Source organism: Gouania willdenowi, chromosome 10, assembly GCF_900634775.1.
Source record: "Gouania willdenowi chromosome 10, fGouWil2.1, whole genome shotgun sequence".
Taxonomy (NCBI): Eukaryota; Metazoa; Chordata; class Actinopteri; order Blenniiformes; family Gobiesocidae; genus Gouania; species Gouania willdenowi.
The window spans coordinates 6,613,390-6,634,002 of record NC_041053.1 but is presented as its reverse complement, the minus strand read 5'-3'; the positions used below and the strand labels follow the sequence as shown (position 1 = coordinate 6,634,002).

At 40.3% G+C, this 20,613-nt stretch overlaps 1 protein-coding gene across 2 annotated transcripts in view; it reads left to right on the top strand.

The window, feature by feature from the left end:
• LOC114470913 (centromere protein F) overlaps window positions 1–20,613 on the top strand; it is a 48,483-nt gene that overhangs the window by 7,502 nt on the left and 20,368 nt on the right. The window contains exons 3-9 of one of the 2 annotated variants that reach the window (XM_028459314.1): window positions 714–910; window positions 2,331–2,434; window positions 2,713–2,774; window positions 6,355–6,562; window positions 19,027–19,208; window positions 20,268–20,393; window positions 20,478–20,606. In XM_028459314.1, coding sequence (XP_028315115.1) covers window positions 714–910; window positions 2,331–2,434; window positions 2,713–2,774; window positions 6,355–6,562; window positions 19,027–19,208; window positions 20,268–20,393; window positions 20,478–20,606 — 1,008 coding nt within the window. Of the gene's footprint in view, window positions 1–713; window positions 911–2,330; window positions 2,435–2,712; window positions 2,775–6,351; window positions 6,563–19,026; window positions 19,209–20,267; window positions 20,394–20,477; window positions 20,607–20,613 lie in introns of both variants that reach the window. The other variant, XM_028459313.1, reaches the window with a different exon arrangement.

The window sequence follows — 20,613 nt, the reverse complement described above, 5'->3', positions numbered from 1 at the left end:
CAAAAAGACAATAAATACACAAAAAACCCTCCAAAAAGTGCAGAGTAGCAGTACAAATACACAATGACTCCAAAAAACATAAATTTTACAGGAAATGCATAAAATGCCTCACAACTAGTAACACAACAACAAACTTACACAGAATGACTGAAAAACACACAAAATTACAATACAAACTTTTAATTCTTTCTTGTATTAATGCTCAGATTGCTCATAATTCTAAATGCTGACATGAATGTTGATCATGTGGCCCTTCAATCAAAGAAACACATTTTTGTGGCCTTGCTGTGATAAAAGTTGCCTACCTCTGTTATATATAATATGAATGAAATACATAAGATATATTTTGAAAAACACAAGGTGGATTTTCATTAAAATGTAATCAAAGTTAAACACTTGCATTAATTAGAAGAAATAGTGTTTCATGTTGAAACCTCAACATTTCCTCTTTTTTTAAGTTACTGCTAGCCTTCCTTATTAGCTTCTAATTAAAGTGAAACCATGAAAATGTAGTATTTAAGTAGTGCTTTTCTAACCAGTGGCCCATCAGACTATACAGTACCTATGAAGTAGCTCACAGTTTCTAAAAGGTTGGTGACCCCTGCATTAGTGTCTTTTTTTTATCATTTGTTAATATATTGCCTTTGAGAGTCGTTAATGGCATGGAAAATCCTGTTGCCTTTTACATGTGCCTGTCTTCTCCCTGTGCCAAGTATGAGGAAGTGCGTGTGGAGCTGCAGTCAGTGCAGAGGGAGCTCCAGTTTGTTCAGGAAGAGGCTAAGACAGCGTTCAATAGCAAAGAGCGTCTGAGCCAAGAGGTTCAGACCAAACAGGCCCAGGTATGCTCCTTGGAGGGGCAGCTCGATGCTGCCCGTGCCCACAACAACAAGCTCACCCAAGAAATCAAAAGGTCAGTGGCACTGAGTTATCTCGTCAATGGCACTGAGTGAGTTAAAAGGAACTTCCTCACACTAATCATCTTTTTAAAACCATCTATAAATAAAACAAGCGGAAGCATCCATGTGTTCTACACATCATGATGAGCATCACCAACTCACTGCTGCCTCTCTACTTTATGTGAAACTGGGTAATCTGAAAAAATGTTTGAACACAATGTACTCGCAAATATTGACACACTACAATGACTCTGTTCCCCCAGCCGGCAAAGTAAATAATTATTCAGAGAAGAGTAGAGTATTTCATTTCATTAGGATGCAGCAACCATATAATATGTTTCATCCACAATGCGTTTTTCAAAGCTTATTTATTCAGCCTCATTCACTTGGGGTAGTCATCTTTTCTTTTTTTTTTTTTTTAACTTATCTGCACATGCTGTCAAAGGTCAACACTACAAGTGTGAAGCTTAACTATAATGGTGGTGGCTGTGGACAGAGGGAAGGAGTGAGTGGTAGTATCTAAAGCAGGTATTTGGGATCAATGTGTCTAATGTTAAGCTCAGTACGAGTTTTATCCCACATCCCAAGGCGTGCCAGTGCATCGTAGACCAGTATATGTGCAATAACCACTACTGCAAACCCAGGAGCCGCCCCGGGCTCGCAGATGCAGCCAGGCCAGCAGAAAGAGTGGGGGGCCAAGGAGCCCCAGACCACCCCCTCACGGCAGAGCAGCCCCCCAGATGCCCCCGAGATCCCAGGCCGAGAAGCAGCCACCGCCCCCCACATACACATCCGAGAAAGCTCCAAGGAGCCAAGCACCCAGTGCATCCCGCCACCGACCCCAACCGGCCCACCTGCCGAACGGGCAGCAGGTGGGCCCAGAGCCAGCAGGGACCGGACCCCAGGCCAGAAGGACCCGGACCAGAAGCTGCACCGGGATCACTGAGGGAGGGGATACACACGGCTGCTTAGCACTGAGAGCTAACAGAAAAACTACACTTCCCACAATGTAAACAGACCTGTTGCGCCTCTACCTCCCACAATGCACCAGTTATTTAAAGGGACAAGCCAGACCGATCAACGAAATTGCGTCAAATCTTGACCAAAATGGCACCTTTCATAGTTTATGCCCCAAGGTAAAAATTGTTCTAATAAGTCCTTTTAATATGTTTTTTTTTTTATAAAATATATTAAGTTTATTGGTATATTATACATATTTAGTTTATTGGTAATTCAATAAACACATTTTTTTTGTATACATTTTCAGTACAGGTACCCTTTAATTAAAGATCCACTACAAAAATTACTATGTTAACAAATTAGTACCATATTAAATTCTAATTCTACATATGTGCCCCATTGTAGCACAAATCCTTTACATCTTTTTCTTTTAAACTCTGAAACTTTTCTTATTGTCCACTCGTGCTGTGTTAGGCTGGAAGCGGAGCTGGAGAAGCTGCAGAACAGCAGAGTGGTGGCAGATACTACACTGTATTCTACACCATGCTGGAACCCAAGCTCTTACCGGGAACACCATGGTACTTTACTCTTTAATTATAAATACTGATCATTTATAAGGGACTTTCCCTCGATTGATCTGCTCTAAAGTTCAATGAGTCAAATGGAAAAACCAAAAGAAGCCCAGCTGCATGGAATGGATATATTTAGACTTCCTGAACCACTTCCTTCTCGAGGGACGGTTGATTGAATTTCCAGTCAATGAATTATCTTTTTTGTCCTTCTCTTCTGTTTTTCCCATTCAGATTCTATGATCAGATTTAGCTTTGGTTGATTTTAATGCTGTGTTGTTTTGCAGGCATCAGACAGGAGGAGAGTTCATTACAAAGAGATGGACAGAACCGGACACATCACAGCCGAGTGAGTAGCAAGTTGGATTAGGGTGGCCTAGTGATCTTGTGGCCTTGTAATCGCTGGGCTTGTAATCAGGGGGTTGCCGGTTCAAACCTCACCTGGGCCATCACTGTGCGATGTTGAGCAAGTCCCTCAACCCCGAACTGCTCCACAGGCGCCGCAAAATGGCTGCCGGCTGCTCGCCAGGGATGGGTTAAAATGCTGAGAACAAATTTCAATGTATGTGTACCATATATATATATATATATATATATATATATATATATATATATATATATATATATATATATATATGACCAATAAAGGCAAAAAGCTCCAATTTAATTTTAATTTAATTCTAAGCTCCCTGTCAGACATACTAAGACTGATGTTTCTCATTACTAAACATAATTTTTCCTCATGGGGGGATTATTCCCTTGTTGTCTCAGTTGTTTTGGAAAAAAGAAATCTTGTAGAATAATTTTTTTTTTTTAGGAGTTTTTGGCTACTATTATTCAAACATTAGTTAACAATTAGATTTAATTTAAAAACTTTTTGTAACCAAACCTTTTGCTATTTTTGTGCCTAAGTAGGACCGCTAGAAGGGAATTGGATTCATAATAAAATACACTATTTATGTTCAAGGATTCAAGGTCTTTATTGTTAATTTTGCTGGACGATATCTTTACCCCCAAATTATTGTCAATAAACAATGTTATTGTCAAAATTTGAGACCAAACTAACCACTGGTGTAATAATATAATCATAATAATGTAAGTAAACCCTTTAAAATCCACTGAGTATTTTTTTACCATCGTAATTGGAATGTCAAAAACTTTGGATTATCTTAAATAAATAAATAAATAAATAAAGCAAAAAAAACCCAACAAAAATAAATGTAGCTTTCCCATGTGGCTTCGTGGATGTGAACAAGTCGAGTAAGCTACATGTAGCTGAGCACCAGGGTTGGGGTCAATTACATTTTTAAATTACAATTACATCTTCAATTATCCATGTTCAATTACAAGACCATTACATTGTTCCAATTACAATTAAAAATAGTTATTATTTTCCCCTGAAATCAATTACAATTATGTTCACAATTACTAAAGTTCATTTACAATTACTCACAATTACTGAGCCTTTAATAAAAGCCTTATAATAATGGGCCAGTTTTGATCCATGTCTTAAATCAGCTGTAAAATACACTAAACAATATTATCTATCTTTTAATTTCTCTATCTGTAATCTCTTTGTTACCTTATTACGCTTCGTTATCCATGAAAATACTGTATATATTATATTTTTGATAAGGGCTTTTAAACATTTTTTCTGTCAGTATTCCACTAGATTTCAACTTTTTTTAAAAAATGGTACAATGATGCTCAAGAGAACTAGCGGTTAAACTTAATATGAAACACATTTTAATCATGGTTTACTACATAGGCCTACAATGGGGCAAAAAAGTATTTAGTCAGCCACCAATTGTGCAAGTTCTCCCACTTAAAATGATGACAGAGGTCTGTAATTTTCATCATAGGTACACTTCAACTGTGAGAGACAGAATGTGAAAAAAAAATCCAGGAATTCACATTGTAGGATTTTTAAAGAATTTATTTGTAAATTATGGTGGAAAATAAGTATTTGGTCAATAACAAAAATTCCACTCAATACTTTGTAATATAACCTTTGTTGGCAATAACAGAGGTCAAATGATTACTATAGGTCTTTACCAGGTTTGCACACACAGTAGCTGGTATTTTGGTCCATTCCTCCATGCAGATCTTCTCGAGAGCAGTGATGTTTTGGGGCTGTCGCCGAGCAACACGGACTTTCAACTCCATCCACAGATTTTCTATGGGGTTGAGGTCTGGAGACTGGCTAGGCCACTCCAGGACTTTCAAATGCTTCTTACATAGCCACTCCTTCGTTGCCCGGGCGGTGTGTTTGGGATCATTGTCATGCTGGAAGACCCAGCCACGTTTCATCTTCAAAGCTCTCACTGATGGAAGGAGGTTTTGGCTCAAAATCTCACGATACATGGCCCCATTCATTCTTTCCTTAACACGGATCAGTCGTCCTGTCCCCTTAGCAGAAAAACATCCCCAAAGCATGATGTTTCCACCCCCATGCTTCACAGTAGGTATGGTGTTCTTGGGATGCAACTCAGTATTCTTCTTCCTCCAAACACGACGAGTTGAGTTTATACCAAAAAGTTCTATTTTGGTTTCATCTGACCACATGACATTCTCCCAATCCTCTGCTGTATCATCCATGTGCTCTCTGGCAAACTTCAGATGGGCCTGGCTTAAGCAGGGGGACACGTCTGGCAATGCAGGATTTGATTCCCTGTCGGCGTAGTGTGTTACTGATGGCAACCTTTGTTACTTTGGTCCCAGCTCTCTGCAGGTCATTCACCAGTTCCCCCCGTGTGGTTCTGGGATTTTTGCTCACCGTTCTCATGATCATTTTGACCCCACGGGATGAGATCTTGCGTGGAGCCCCAGATCGCGGGAGATTATCAGTGGTCTTTTATGTCTTCCATTTTCTGATAATTGCTCCCACAGTTGATTTTTTTCACACCAAGCTCCTTACCTATTGCAGATTCAGTCTTCCCAGCCTGGTGCAGGTCTACAATTCTTTTCCTGGTGTCCTTCGACAGCTCTTTGGTCTTGGCCATAGTGGAGTTTGGAGTCTGACTGTTTGAGGTTGTGGACAGGTGTCTTTTATACAGATAACGAGTTCAAACAGGTTCCATTAATACAGGTAACGAGTGGAGGACAGAGGAGCTTCTTAAAGAAGAAGTTACAGGTCTGTGAGAGCCAGAGATCTTTCTTGTTTGAAGTGACCAAATACTTATTTTCCACCATAATTTACAAATAAATTCTTTAAAAATCCTACAATGTGAATTCCTGGATTTTTTTTTCACATTCTGTCTCTCACAGTTGAAGTGTACCTATGATGAAAATTACAGACCTCTGTCATCATTTTAAGTGGGAGAACTTGCACAATTGGTGGCTGACTAAATACTTTTTTGCCCCACTGTATGTGTAAACCATGTAGCTATAACACAGTTCCCCAGTTTTGCATTAAATTACATTATAAATGACAGTTTTTTATAAAATGTTCAGTACAATTACAAAGTATTTTAACTTAATTACAATTCAATTATGATTACAACAGCAACATATTTTTTCAATTATGATTTCAATTATAATTACATCATAATTGTAATTACTTACTAATTACGCCATTATAATTGACCTGAACCGTGGTTGTTGGCGACACTTACTGAAACTGTCTAAAACAATAATAACAAAAGGTCATTAATAATGTCCTGTAATGACAGAAGGCTGTAATCACTTGTGGACAGTCACAACGCTTCAATCTTACGTTTAATTTGTTACCCTCTACCAAGGAGGTAATGTTTTCACTGTGTCTGTCTGTCTGAAAAGGTACTGTAGATACAGTTCCTCTAAACTTGGTGGAGGTTTGTGCTGAGTCACTCGTAGAATCGGTGTCTACTGCAATATATCATGTGGCTCTCTTAAAATCCTGTCTTTTGTTAGTGGTTGTTACACTGAGCCTGATCTCTCACCCTCAGCAGCGGCTCCAGTTCTCAGACGTAGCCACGCCCTCGTTGCCTAGGCAACCCTCCACTCCTTATGCTGCGTTTCCTTGGGAACAAGATGAATCAACACCAATAGCCAAGAGACGACTGCCACTTTCTCCCCAGATGCAGCCCCATGATGTCACACATCAGGAACTAAGGGTGCAGGGGGATTGTGGAATAGATGGCAGGAGGGAGGCAGATGGTGAGTTTGTAATCTGATTGGTTTCCCTTGGTTATGTGGATCAACTCTGTTGCTCTTTAGCAGTTTAAGACGTTTCGTGAAAGTTAAACCATCAGCAGACAGGTCTCAGTGTTACAACAAAAATGTCACAACACTTTTTACCATCACCAATAATGTCCCTGAAGCTCCTATTTACAATAATCAACAATGGTAACTCACCCATTGTCAATACTCTGCTGACTTATTGATCATTAATAAAACAAAAAACTGGGAAAACTTTTCAAATTACTGATCACAAACAATGGAAGAAGACTATGTCTTACTAGGTCATTAGGGGAGCATAAATACAACAAAGAAACTGATTCATTTTCAGTGCTTGACTCACAACTGGGTGTACGTCAGGTCTTAAAAAGTATTAAAAGTTGATAAATCAATTGTGGAAAATTTAAGGCCCTTCAAAAGTATTAAAAAGTCTTAATCACGATTTTATGAGGTATTACAATTTATTGGTATTCCAGCTTTGACTCTGTTGCGTACTTGGAGCTAGATTGCCTCGGGACCCCGTACGTATGGGTGCAACGTTCTGTGACGGTGAATGTTCTGGCGCTAAAACAGACGAGAAGAAAACAAAAATGGGAAGAAGGCTGCTGTTGGCCGAAACAGCAATAGCTGTCGATAGCATCTTTCAGTATCAGAATTCCTTTATTAATCGCTGGGGGAATTTGCTTAATTGCTTCCTGTGGTCCACCAGCAACACGACCACCTAGTAACGTGACAGGTGAACTAGCCAACACAGCTACGACCACAACCTCTGCTTCATTGTCTGCTGACGTAATGGTGGCTATGGGCGGCACGCCAACGCTGTGTGCAGAGGTTATCTGGTGTCTCAACACAGCAGTGAATCGCCACTCCTTGAACTAAAATGAAGGCAGTTCTGATACACGGGACATGCTGAAGGAGCTACAGTAAGTGTGTGTGCGTGTGTGTGATACATTTGACTTGAATGCTTGTGTTACTTCAAGAACAAACAAAAGAAGTTCAAGGCATAAGGCCAAAAAAAAAAATAGTTGTGCTTCCAATTACGTAGATGTTAGAAATAGGGTAAGTAGGAAAAAAAACATTTTTTGCAAAATGTTTTTACATTGATAATTGTGAAAATTTGGCCTTTAAAAGTACTGAATACATGTGTATATATAGTCAAAATTAGGGATGGGACTTTTTGTCGACAAAACGACCGACATTCGACACATGCTCCCCTCGACAAAAAAAATAGTGTCGACATGTCGAGGGGGCGGGGCTTGTGGGATTTCCAGATTGCATTTTTATTTTTTGGCTTTTAATTTATTACATTTTCTATTCAAATACACATCATAAAGTGCCACTTTTCCCATAATGAAATTAAATATTTTAAGTAAAACAAATCAACTTTTTCTAAATGGGATCGCCACTTGACCGTTGACCCTGCTTGACCCTCATTCAAATACACACACGTGTGTGGTAACCATGGTTACAGGAGACACAGTCAACATGGCGGCAGCAGCGCATAACAGGAGCAAGGTGTGGGGGAGTTTTAGCAAAATTGATGATAAGGTAGTGAGGTGCAAATTGTGCGGCAAGGACTACGCTTTCCACACATCCACGTCAGGGATGCTGGCTCACCTCGAGAAAAAACACCCGATGCCGTCTTCATTAAAACAGAGCAGCATGGACGCCTTCAGGGTGCGAAAGCTGGACAGTAGCCGCGCAGAGAAGATCACTGGTCTAATGACTAGCATGGTAGCTAAAGATGTCCTGCCTGTCAGCTTTGTCGAGGGGGTAGGTTTTCGTGAATTAATGGCTTTTCTTGAGCCCGATTATCAAGTGCCATGTCGCAAAACGACGACTGTGCGTTTGGAAAAAATGTATGAAGATAAGGCTGCATCTCTCCGTGAATCGCTCTGTGCAGCAGAACACCTGGCCATCACCACAGACGCATGGACGGCTCTGACTACAGAGTCGTACGTGACTGTTACGGCTCACTATTTTGAGGACTGGAAAATGAAAACTGCTCTCCTGCAGACACGCGCCATGCCAGAGAGGCATACCGCCGAAAATCTTGCGAATGTTCTGGGAGCAGCAGCTGAGGACTGGGGGATAGCCGACAAAATTGTAGCATGCGTTCACGACAATGCTACTAATGTAACTGTGGCAACCTCTCGCCACCTGGAATGGGAGTCACACCGATGCTTTGCACACACGTTGCAGCTAGCCGTCAATGATGGCTTCAAATTGAACTCGATAGCTAATGTTGTCGGCGGGGCAAGTCGTCTTGTCTCGCACTTTCATCACAGCACCGTTGCGTCTGAGGCGCTCAAGAAGAAGCAGGCGATACAACTTAAGGAGCCTCACCGTCTCATCCAGTATGTAAAAACAAGATGGAACTCTATCCATGATATGTTTGAACGCCTGCTCGAGCAACGTTGGACCATAGCAGCAGTTCTGTCCGACCGAGAGGTGACCAAATTGTCGGATGCCAGGACCCTGGATCTCACCGATGCCAACTGGCACACCATGGAAGAACTGCTTCCAGTTTTACGTGCGCTGAAGTCAGCCACAACCGCACTGTGCAGTGAAAAAGAAGTGTCGGTGTCAGTCGTTTACCCGATTACAGCTGCTCTGCTTTCCAGGTGAGCGCGCGTGTGTGTGTGTGTTTTTTTTTTTTTAATTGATTATATGATTTTGTGTCTATATGCGGGAAAATGGAGAATTATTCTATTAAAATATAATGGCTTCCTTGTCAGGCACCTGCAGCGGGACGAGGGGGAGTCTCCAAGAGTCTCAGAATTCAAGAGAAGAGTGTCAGACTCTCTCACCTCTCGAATGGAACCTGAAAACACCGGCACCGCGAAGAAGGCAGCTTTCATCGCATCCTTTTTGGATCCACGTCACAAACACCTAAAGTTCACGACCAAGGAGGTTAAGGAAGCTGTGCAAGAAAAGGTTAGAGATCTGTTGTCCGGCCTCCGTGCGGTCTCAGGTGATAGTGCGCGCGTTGATGATGACGAGTCCGGGCCCGCTAAAAGGGCTAAACAGGTGGATGCAATGGTTTCATTCTTCGGAGAGGACTATTTCAAGGGGGACACGGTCACATCTGACCATTCTGAAATAGAACGTTACACAAACGAAGAAGGAATATCACCCAGTCAGGATCCTGCGCTCTGGTGGTCTCTCAATGAGTCCAGATTTAAAAACCTGAGCCGTCTGGCAAAAGCCTACCTCTGCATCCCCGCCACATCTGTGCCGGCGGAAAGAGTGTTTTCAGCCGCAGGACTGGTCGTGAATAGACTCCGCAGTCGCCTTCTACCCAAACATGTAGACATGCTTCTGTTCTTAAACAAAAATTAGGCCGAAATGGTAAGATACCTATATATATTTTATTTTCACTGAGATCTGAGTTGTTGGTGTTAGGCTCCGTCCTTTTCTGTGGTTTAAAAAAAAAATGGGCACGCTGTTTTTCGATTTTAATTGTTGCTTATTTTCACGAGTGATAAACATGTTCATTTAGTTTGTTTTTTTTTATTTGTAAAAATAACTTGTTTAGGCTACATGTAGCCTACAAAACTAAATAATAAATGAACTGGCTGTTTTATTTCTGTAAATTCCAAACGGCAAAAAGTACATCTTATGTGTTTGTAAGGCTGTTGAATAAACATCTTAAATTTCTCTCTCTCGTTTTTATTATTACTGCTTTAATGGTCAATATTGGACACTAGAGCCATGTTTTTTAGACTAAAATTAACTAGTACAACAGTATAGATTATTTTCCACCCTCCGCATTGCTGCTGCTCTTTAAAAAAAAGAAGAAAAAAAAAAGGCCGACAATTCGACAAAAAGTCGACACATGGGCCTCGACAATCGATTTCCCAAATCCCGTGTCGTTCCCATCCCTAGTCAAAATATGGTATTAAACTGCAAAAACAATATTACACTCTAATACTATTGTGGATGGCAAGTAGATCTATTCACAACACTAAAGACCTATTATAAAGACTTATTATAGCAGACTTGAACATAAGATACAGGGAAAAATTTATCTGGTATCGCATAGCAATTTGCAATTCAATTTAGTGTGACTGCTACACAAAAATTCATGTTCAGCAATACTTTCATATATAAAATAACAGAGATGCACAATGTTGAAAATTTCTGCAATTATTCCTATGCAAATTGTTTTCCTTAAATTTTTCCCAGAGACATCAACCAATGTTTTGTTGCTAGCAATTTCAGCATTTTAAAGAAATATTCCGTGAAGAAATCAACACATTTCTGTTTCACACGAGGCGTTTATTGATTGAATTCTCAAAGATTACTGTTTTTCTGTGTATATGTAAAATTACAAGAACATTTTTTTTTGCCATAAGGGCGATAAACTACGGCCACTTTGCCACTGTCTTTGCACAGTTCACATAATGGCAAAACAGTCTTGTACTGCTTCACCAGGTCTTCGTCTAGTATCGCACCCTCCTGGGCACAGTAGCAGCACAAGTCTACAGACCCTTAGCCGGTCTTGTAATATGCGACTTCAATATGTTCATAGCCATAGCAGGGGATATCATAGCACTAAAATATAATGCTGTCATGGAGTTTCTCAAACCAAAAACGGTACTTAAGGTCTTACCCTTTTCAAGCGTTGATGCCATTGCATGATTGTGGCCATGCTGAAAACACAAACAGGAAGTTGATGCGTCAAACTTCCTGCATTACCACGTGGTGGCGCTGCAAGGCTTGCTGAGTGGTGAAGTCACTTGAGCGCTACTGCATGTTTGCTGTTGGACTTGATTTGTTTTTTTAGAGACTGCACTTGATTTGACTACGGAAAAAAAATTAGGGTCGGCGTTTTTAAATAGGGTCGGTCGCGTAACCGCGACCGACCCTAATGGGGTCGGCCTAATGTCATAAATGAACAGACTGCCATGTCAATTTACAGGAGTGTGTTGCAAAAGTGAATGCGAGTCTCTGTCAGCATGGATGGTCCCAATGTTAATTTGCCGAATTTGTCAAAGAGCTGATGGACACAGAGAGGGTTAGGGGTGGGAATCTTTAGGCACCTCACTATTCGATTCGATTACGATTCAAGGGGCTTCGATTCGATTCTAAATCGATTATTTAAGTATTTTGATGCATGTTTTGTTCACAAAATATCTGTTGTGTTCACTGTGTCCACGCCGTGTATAAAAATATATATTATTTGTAGTTAGAAAAAAAGAGATTCATTATCATTTATTACACTAATGGAAGAAGTATGTGAACTGAAAATGTACAAGTTTTTGAAACAAAGGGAGTAGCAGCCTTCCTTGTAGCAAGTGACGTATGACATTAGCTTCCATTCATTAGAGATAAAGTGCACAGTTATAAGATGTCCACGCATCACATGTCACTGCAATCCCACTGCAGCGATGCTATGACTTCTGTTTTGGTTGGTTGTAAAGCTTCGGGATGGCCGTATCAGTAAAGTAACGTCAAGAAGGGATGGTTTATCTCGGCTCCGAGTATGTAGCAGCAAACGAAAGCCCTGATTTTCCACGACCGAGTATGGACGTAAATCCTATGTATCCAATAAATGTTGCAATCGACTTGTTAATCCACTTTACCTTTTCCGAAGAGGGTGGAAGCTTTGTTGTGACTTGTTTGATTGTTCTCTGGTTAGCAGAGGAACTTCTAGCCACAGCAGCAGCCGACTTTGCCTCCTCCTCCGGGTGAAAGCGTGCTATATGGCTTCTCATGTTCGTTGTGTTCCCAAAGTACTTAATTTTAGTGTGACAGAGCTTGCATACAGCGTGGCTCTTGTCCAGTTCATTTCCACCGTGGACATTAAAGAAACATCAGATTTTAAGCTGCACGGGGCTGATCTTAACTCCCGCACGTCCATGCTTCCTTGTTGTGGTGCTCTCTTTAAAGTAATTTTCGATTACTGGAAAGTAAAGAATAGATTTTTTTCTCCCACCTCTAGAGAAGCTGATAGAAAGCAAATCACACAATCTCAGGCACATGTACTACATTTTTTATCATGTTGTAATAAGTTCTTGTTTTCTGCCAGTTGGCCTTGAACAACTGTTGCTTGTTGTGACCTGAGGGGAATGTTTATAAACCTGCCTTTAGTTTCATTTATTCTTTCAAGTTTTATTCCTTCTCAGCTTACATCATTTCTGTTAAATTGCAAACTACAACTGTTAAAGATGTGTTGCTAACAACAGCTTAAAGTGGCAACGAGGCCTTACATTTTTTTGAAATGTTTTTAAAAAAAAGTCTTAAAAAGGTATTGAAATTAACCTCAGGATTCCTGCATATATCCTTTTTTGTCCTGCACTGTTTTTATTTATTTATTTGCGTACATCACATGTTGCAGCTTATGGAAGGATTAATGCATCCTCTACCAAATCTACAGGCTTCTGATCTAGAGGTTGGGAGTTTGATCCCAGTCTATACCGGTCGAAGTGTCAAAGTGTCCTTGGGCAAGACACTGAACCCCAAGTTGCTCCCAGTGGTCGAGCAGCGCCTTGAATGTCAGCTCAGTCCCATTGGTGTGTGAATGTGAGTGTGAATGGGTGAATGAGCTGATATTGTGAAGCGCTTTGGTTGCAATCAAATTCATACCTCTGACGGAGAGCTAAATGACATAAGGCCAACGTTATTATAGTTAAATAAAACTAACAAAAAAAACAAAAACTAGAAGTAAAAAACATTTTTGTTAACTAAAATAAAAAAGAATGTTTTTAAAAAAAACTAAGAGAAACTTTATTGTGTGTTTACAAAACTAACTGAAACAAACTTAAATTACAGCCATAACATCTTATTATTTATAAGCTTGTGAGGTTGATCTATTTCTGTCGGCTCTACTGGTTTGCGGCAGCTGTACGGAACCTTATGGTCTGTGATGTCACATGTTGACATTCTGCCCACGCTAGCTCACGTAATGGCTACGACAAAGGTTGGGAGAAAGTGACAAAGTCCTATTGGGATTCCTGTGTCATGTGCGATGGACTGGCGCCCTGTCCAGGGTGTACCCCGGCCTAGTGCTCAATGACAGCTGGAGATAAACACCAGCAGACCCTTGCAGCCATGAAAAGGAGCAAGCTGGTTGGAAGATGAATGGATGGATGAGTCAATGACAAAAGTGTAGTTGAAGCAGGTGATGTTTACTCTGCACACTGGACTAACCTCAGAAGTAGTATTGCACACATTTTGTACTCAAGGCCAGTGTTTACTTTGTAAACCATCAGGTCCCGGAACACCCGGCCGTTGTTCTGGCGGTAAGAGAGAGACAAAAATGTCACAGAATTAAATGTCTTTTTAAAGCACCTTTTGCTAACTAAATGAGCCAATAATATCACGTGATTTCAACCAATTAACCTAAATGTTTCATAAAAGAATGATGAATCAGTTAAAGAAGCATGGACAATCGCACATTACGTGGCGGATCTGTCTCTCAGATTTTGAAAGTGACAGCTTTCAAAATCTGCCATGTTTCAGCACCAAAGACTGCGTAAAATCACCGCTAATTTAGCCACTTTCATCACAAAGGTCACTAAACTTTCAAAATACAAAACCCCACAATATATATGTGTATATATATATCTGTAAAATAAAATGTGCGCTTACCTAAACAGCCAAAAAAAAACAGCCAAGGAGAACTTTGTATCATTGCAACTTTTTTACATATTTCACAGCCGAGGCCTGCCTTGTCTTTCATAAGCCAAGAGTGGCAGCTCATTTTGGGTTTAAATTGAGCGTCTGTCTCATTGTCTATAGCAGATCTTTCTCCTTCTCTTTTCTCTGTACCTGAGTCCTCCTCATGTTCCCATGATAGTTGTCCTCCCGTGTCCTGTTTGTTGGAGGCACGTTCTCCTGCATTAGCATCTTTGCTACAGGTACTGCTACTCGCTATGCTAACTGCTGCTGCCCTGCGATTTCCACAGAAACAAACTTGGACCTTGTGGGCATGGCCTGACTTTCCCGTTTTCCTCACTTGCGCTCAATTTTGTGTGTACAATGAAATTTCCAGTGATTTCAACTCAATAAAAGACACAGCTGTTCAAATATACCATATTATTTAAAAATGTTGAACACCTAAAAACAAATGAGATACTGAAAAAATAAAGAATAAAATAAAATTGAGGCGCTGGATCCAATCAAAGAAGTGCTAATCAGGATCCAGCCCAAATTGCTATCTTGTGGACTGTTGTATTTGATTTTTGGGCGACTGTTCATCAGTCTTTTGAATACATATTTAAAAATTGTAAATTTTATTATCTATATGCTTTGACGATTTTGAGAATTGCACCTGACGAATAGACTAAACTATGCATTTTCAAAAACTAATAAAAAATAGCAAACCTGCTCTAAAAACAAAAAATAACTAACTGAATTTAAAAAAAAAAAAAGTCAAAACAAAATAAGGACTTAAACTAATGAAAAAATCCAAAACTATTCGGCGCTTCCAGGAGGCACCTCTGCAGCTGGAGTAAAGAACACATTGCTTTGTGATGCACTGAGTAGAAGCGAGTGAGAGTTTCACTGATGTATGTCACCTTCACCTTGTTCTCCTTATTTTACTGCTGAAATCATATCCACATTGTACAGTTATAATGCATTAAAAACCAGCGGCTCTGTAACTGTTCTTCATTTCACTTTGAAATCATTTTTAAAAAGAGCTATAAACCGCTAAATCAAGGTGTTCAATTATGAGCTGTTCTCCACCCATTGCGGGACTATCCCTATGTGCAAGCAGCCTAGAGCTCATGGAGGAATGAGTTGCTCGACTGGGGAATTCTCTGGAGCCTCTCTATGAGAACAGGGTGTCTCCTCCTCCTACATTTTATAGAAGTGATGCAACACTGCACATGTTCTCAGCTGTGTGTGTTTATTTGTTCATAGGTCAGTTTGGTTGCTGTGAAACTAAAGCTGCGTTTAGCTGTTGGGACTTTTAAAGGGTGTAGGATGGGGCATTGTTTACTTTACCTGGGTTTAGTTTTGCTGTGTTCAGACTTTATACTGGTGTAAGTTTTAACAAATTAAGATGTTGAAAAAAAAACATATTTGATACACTAAAAGCTAAGCAACATGTAAAAAAATGAAATAAAATCAGATTAGGGATAATTGATTTAAAACCAACAGCAGCAACTTATCCGCAGGCCGTTGAGCATGTGCTGTACAAAGGGAGCAGGCATAGCTTCCACTGTCAGTCTGTATGGATTGACCTCAGCTGTGTGTTGTTGATCTGCAACACATTAGATTGTATCCCTCATAGAGAATGTCATTACTTGGATTGGTTGAAACGACTTAGCGGTTGTTGCATGTTATTGTTAGTTGTTTTTTTTTAATAAATAAGAAGTATATAAATCAATCATTAATATGCTCAAAAAGGAGTTGGAAGAAGTATAAAAACATATTTAATCCTAACCCCTAATCTCTATTATATATGTATACACACATGCAAGCACACACATACACACTTAATTTCCTATGTACAACGCTACACGATTATCAATATGGTTATATAGAAACACATTCACACATCAGTGTACGCTAATATAATGATAACTATACCCGGTTTTATGAATTAATATATCAATGTCAACAGTATATCAGATATTCATAGAAATAAAATAAAACAAAATTTTCTCAGGCTGCTCAGTAGCTTAAACAGTTGATAAATCAAGCCCTAGCTCTCTTTGAATTCCAAACATTGGGAAATCTCAGATGTTTGTGCCTTTTTTTATTCACATAGTGTCAAAATGTTTATTCCTTTATTGTACCTGTAGTGAAAATGTATATACAGTGGATATAAAAAGTGTACACACCCCTGTTCAAATGCCAGGTTTTTGTGATGTAAAATAATTACACCAAGAAAAATAATTTCACAACTTTTTCCACCTTCAATGTGAACTATAACTTGTACAATGCAACTCAAAAACAAACTGAAACCTTTAAAAGGAAAAAAAAAAAAAAAACTTATAAAGATAAAGATAACTGGTTGCACAAATATACACACCCTTAAACTAATACTTTGTTGCAGCACCTTTGGTTTTTATTACAGCACTCAGTTTTTTTGGTTAAGAGTCTATCAGTGTGGCACATCTTGATGGGGCAATATTTACCCAATCAAACCGATTGCGACAGCCCTCTTCAGATCACCCCACAGATGTTCAATGGGATTCAGGTCTGGACTCTGGCTGGGCCATTCCAAAACCTCAATCTTATTCTGGTGAAGCCATTCTTTTGTTGATTTTTCTGTGTGCTTAGGTTCATTGTTGTGTTGAAAGATAAAGTTCATCTTCAGGTTTTTACCAGAAGCCCGAAGGTTTTGTGCCAACACTGCCTGGTATTTGGAACTGTTCATAATTCCCTCCACCTTGACTGAGGCCCAAGTTCCAGCTGAAGAAAAACAGCAGCCCCAAAGCATGATGCTGCCACCACCATGCTTCACTGTAGGTATGGTGTTCTTTTGGTAATGAACAGTGTTGTTCCACTGCACCCCCCAAACCATACTGGCCCCATGAAGCACTGCGCCCCTCCCACACTCCCCAGGCACAGTGGGGCACCAGCTACACCCCCCAGCGATCCAGTGGGCAAGCCCCGCCGCATGCTGGCCCCAAGCTCCCAAGGGAGGTGGCCCCGGCCCCCCGACGAGATCAACCGCCCAAGCAGGGCCAATCCCGTTAGCCACAGACTGACGAGTAGGCGTACCCAAGCACTCCCAACCGGGCACTGACACCCCACACTAATGCCACCAGCACAGTCCCTGTGAAGTTTGGAAACTTAAAACTTTTCCCAAATTTTCACTTTTGTCAGAGTTTTCCAAAAGCCCCATTTTTTTATGACCTTATCGTGTGTTTTTGTATGGATGACAGGCCAAACCATTACACTCTTAAAACATTTCTGTTCGGACGAAATTCAGTGATATGCGAGGACCGCTTCAAGCCGAGCTGCTATGAGAGGGATCTGTGGGCTCAGCTAATGGGCAAAGCCAAAGTTACGTCTGAAATCAGACCAGGTTGCAACAGAATTTTTTCACAGAAAGTCTTGATACAGCTTGTAAACGTACTTGTTCAGAGCACTGCCACATTTCTGCTTACATGGGCAGATGTCATGGGGCTAACGGCACCCCCACCAGACTGAGCATGTTAAAAGTGGAGCGATGCGTTCTGATTTTCTTTCCCTTTTATACCGTAGTCTCCTGTCTATTTCAGGGCGGTGGTGGACACAGAAGCGCGTGTGCATGTGTTTGCGCCCAACCTCCACTGTGCACCTGTGAATACGGACTATAAGCAACAGCCAGTTTTGCAATGCCACAGTCAGGAAAGATGTCTTTGCCTATAATGCTTTTGCTAATGCTGATGGAGGATTCATGTAGTTTCAGTGTGGTCTGATTCCACAGCTTCATCTCCAACTTTCTTGTAGTCGACAATGCTGCTGTTCAGAGACTAAATGAAATGGTTTAGCTCACATTAACACCTGCAATGTTTTTTGCAAGTGCTCCGTCTGCAACGCATATTAAAAAGCAGAGCCATGCACGCACATGCATGGCTCTTGTATAGATGTGTCAATGACATATCTATATGTCATTGAGTATGACATGGGACTCTGGCTTAATTCAACAGCTGCCGGTTATTTTGTCAATCATTCAAAAACGACATACAGCTTATCTGATCTGATCTGCTCCGTTCACCCACACTTCCTCACTCCGCACACTATTCGAGTGGCCAGCGCATTCGTTCGCAGTTAAAGGGCAACACACCCAAAGCAAAGCAAATGTATTTGTATAGTGCATTTCATACACCAGGCAACAAAAAGTGCAACAGAAAACATTCAACAGCTTAAAAAATCAATAAGAACATTAAAATCAGCAACAAAACAATTGAAATCATCAGTAAAAACATTTTAAATCATCGTCACACATCAACAACATGGCCAAAAATCTCCCTCAATCAATTTCAAAATGTTTACATATGATGATGATTTCAGCTGTACTGCAGTTTGTTCCCCTTCTTTGCAGCATAACAACTAAAATCACTGTCTTCATATTTACTGTGAACTCTGGACTAACTGGGAGCCAGTGTAAAGACTTTAAAACCCTACACACATTGACAACAAATGTTATGTTCAGGTCCTGCATGGAAATTCTTTAACTCTTCCACTCCCTCACAGTCACAAGGATGCATTTAGGTCTCGAGACATGGTACCGAAGTACCGAAGGTATTTGGGTGGTACCTAAAAAAACCCAAACTGAATTCATATTATCTGATTGGTGATCATTTTTTTTTAAACTCACTGATCGGTGATAGGCCCAAAAATCCTGATCATGTAAACCTACCCTTTATGTGGTGTTTCTTCTTAACTGATGTTTTCAAGTCATAGGCTTTGTGTAATATTGAGAATATATGTTTAAAAAAGCTTCACAAGCTTTCCTCATGTTTGTTTGTTTTCCCCATCTGTGTCTCTTTAAGAAATGCGGAGCCGCGTCTCGGCTCTGGAGGCAGAGTTGTCGGAGAAGGCCACGACGTTGAAATGTGTTCAGACTGAACAAGTGCAGAGCAAGAAGGAGCTCGCTGCCAAAGAGCTGAGCCTGCAGAACGCTCACAGTGAACTTAGTGTGGCACAGACACGCCTCATCCAGGAGAAAGAACGGGTAAAAATAAACATCGGTAGTACAGCAACTGTTATAGTAGCGGCCATGATGTTCTGTATGTAATGTTAAATTGAAAAGAAAAATGAACTAAAACTCATCAGACATACTGAATGTCGTAGTACTGTCAGATATTTATAAATTTTACAGACTGGAAAATCCAACATAGGGACTGGAATACATGATTAATCATTCTCTAATTTAAGCATAGCATCATCCATTATTGTTATTAAGATTACACATTCCACACCTTTCACACATGAGCATCAAATTTACAGGGTTGTTTAAAAATGTTTTATAAATCAAATCATTAAAATGTTTTACTATTAAAATCATTGTTCAAAGTTGTAAGCAGTCAAAGCTCATAATTACTGTATTAAGTTTGGAGGAAAACATGACTTTTTATATGTTAAAGGTCCAGTATTTTGCTATTTTTCATTCATCTCCAACAACGTAATATTTGAAGTTTATTTTCCCAAACTCGCCTGTTTTCTGGAGTTTTAGCCCTCTGAAAAGTCACTTTCATGATGCTTCTAAAAACAGACTGTTTATGGGCCTTCATGCATATGCATGAGTGGGCGTGTCTGTAGACACAGACTTCATGCCTCGCTCTAGGAGAGGGGGATCCTTAGCGATTTTCTTCATTCACACACTCTTGTCATTGTTTTCAGCCAAAAAACTGCAAATTACAGTAAAACACATGGCTATTTAAGAGGCTATTGTGATTGTGAGTCTGACAAACGCTGCTTCAGGGTGTACCTTTATCACATCAGCACTGGGCTGGGGTATGAGGAGCTGGGTTTGTCAGGAGTTTTCACATTATGACATTACAAAGTGAGAAAAATCCAACTCGCCCATTTTGGGTTAACTTTTAACAAAATTTGGAATAACGAGGGAGTGAAGAAACAGAACTTTTTCAATTTTGGCCCTCTGAATGAGGCTAAAGGGATGTATGTCACTGTAGCAAAACATAATACTGCCCATTTAAGATATGTAAAAGTCAAATGCTAAACACAAGTCCAGTGATTCATGCTTTAAATAAGGCCTGTGTGTGTTTGGCAGACATCTGCAGCTGAGCACAGGCTGAAGCAGCTACAAGAAGAACTCAAGTGTCAGCGGCAAAATGCAGAAAGCATCCGGCTGCAGCAGCAGCAACGCACCAAAGAGCAGGAGAAGCAACATCAGAGGGTGAAACTGACAGAACAATCACAAAGTTAAGAGTTTAGATCTAACTTGTGTGACTAGAGTTTTTCTGATTGTATTTCTGTGCAGGATTTGGCAGAGCTCCAGAAGGAGAGGCAGTTCCTGGAAAAGCAGCATCAGCAGGAGGTTAACAAACTCAACCAAGAGCTGCAGCAGGCGAGAACCCTCCACAATGCTCTGCAGGCCCAGTTTGACAAGGTACATA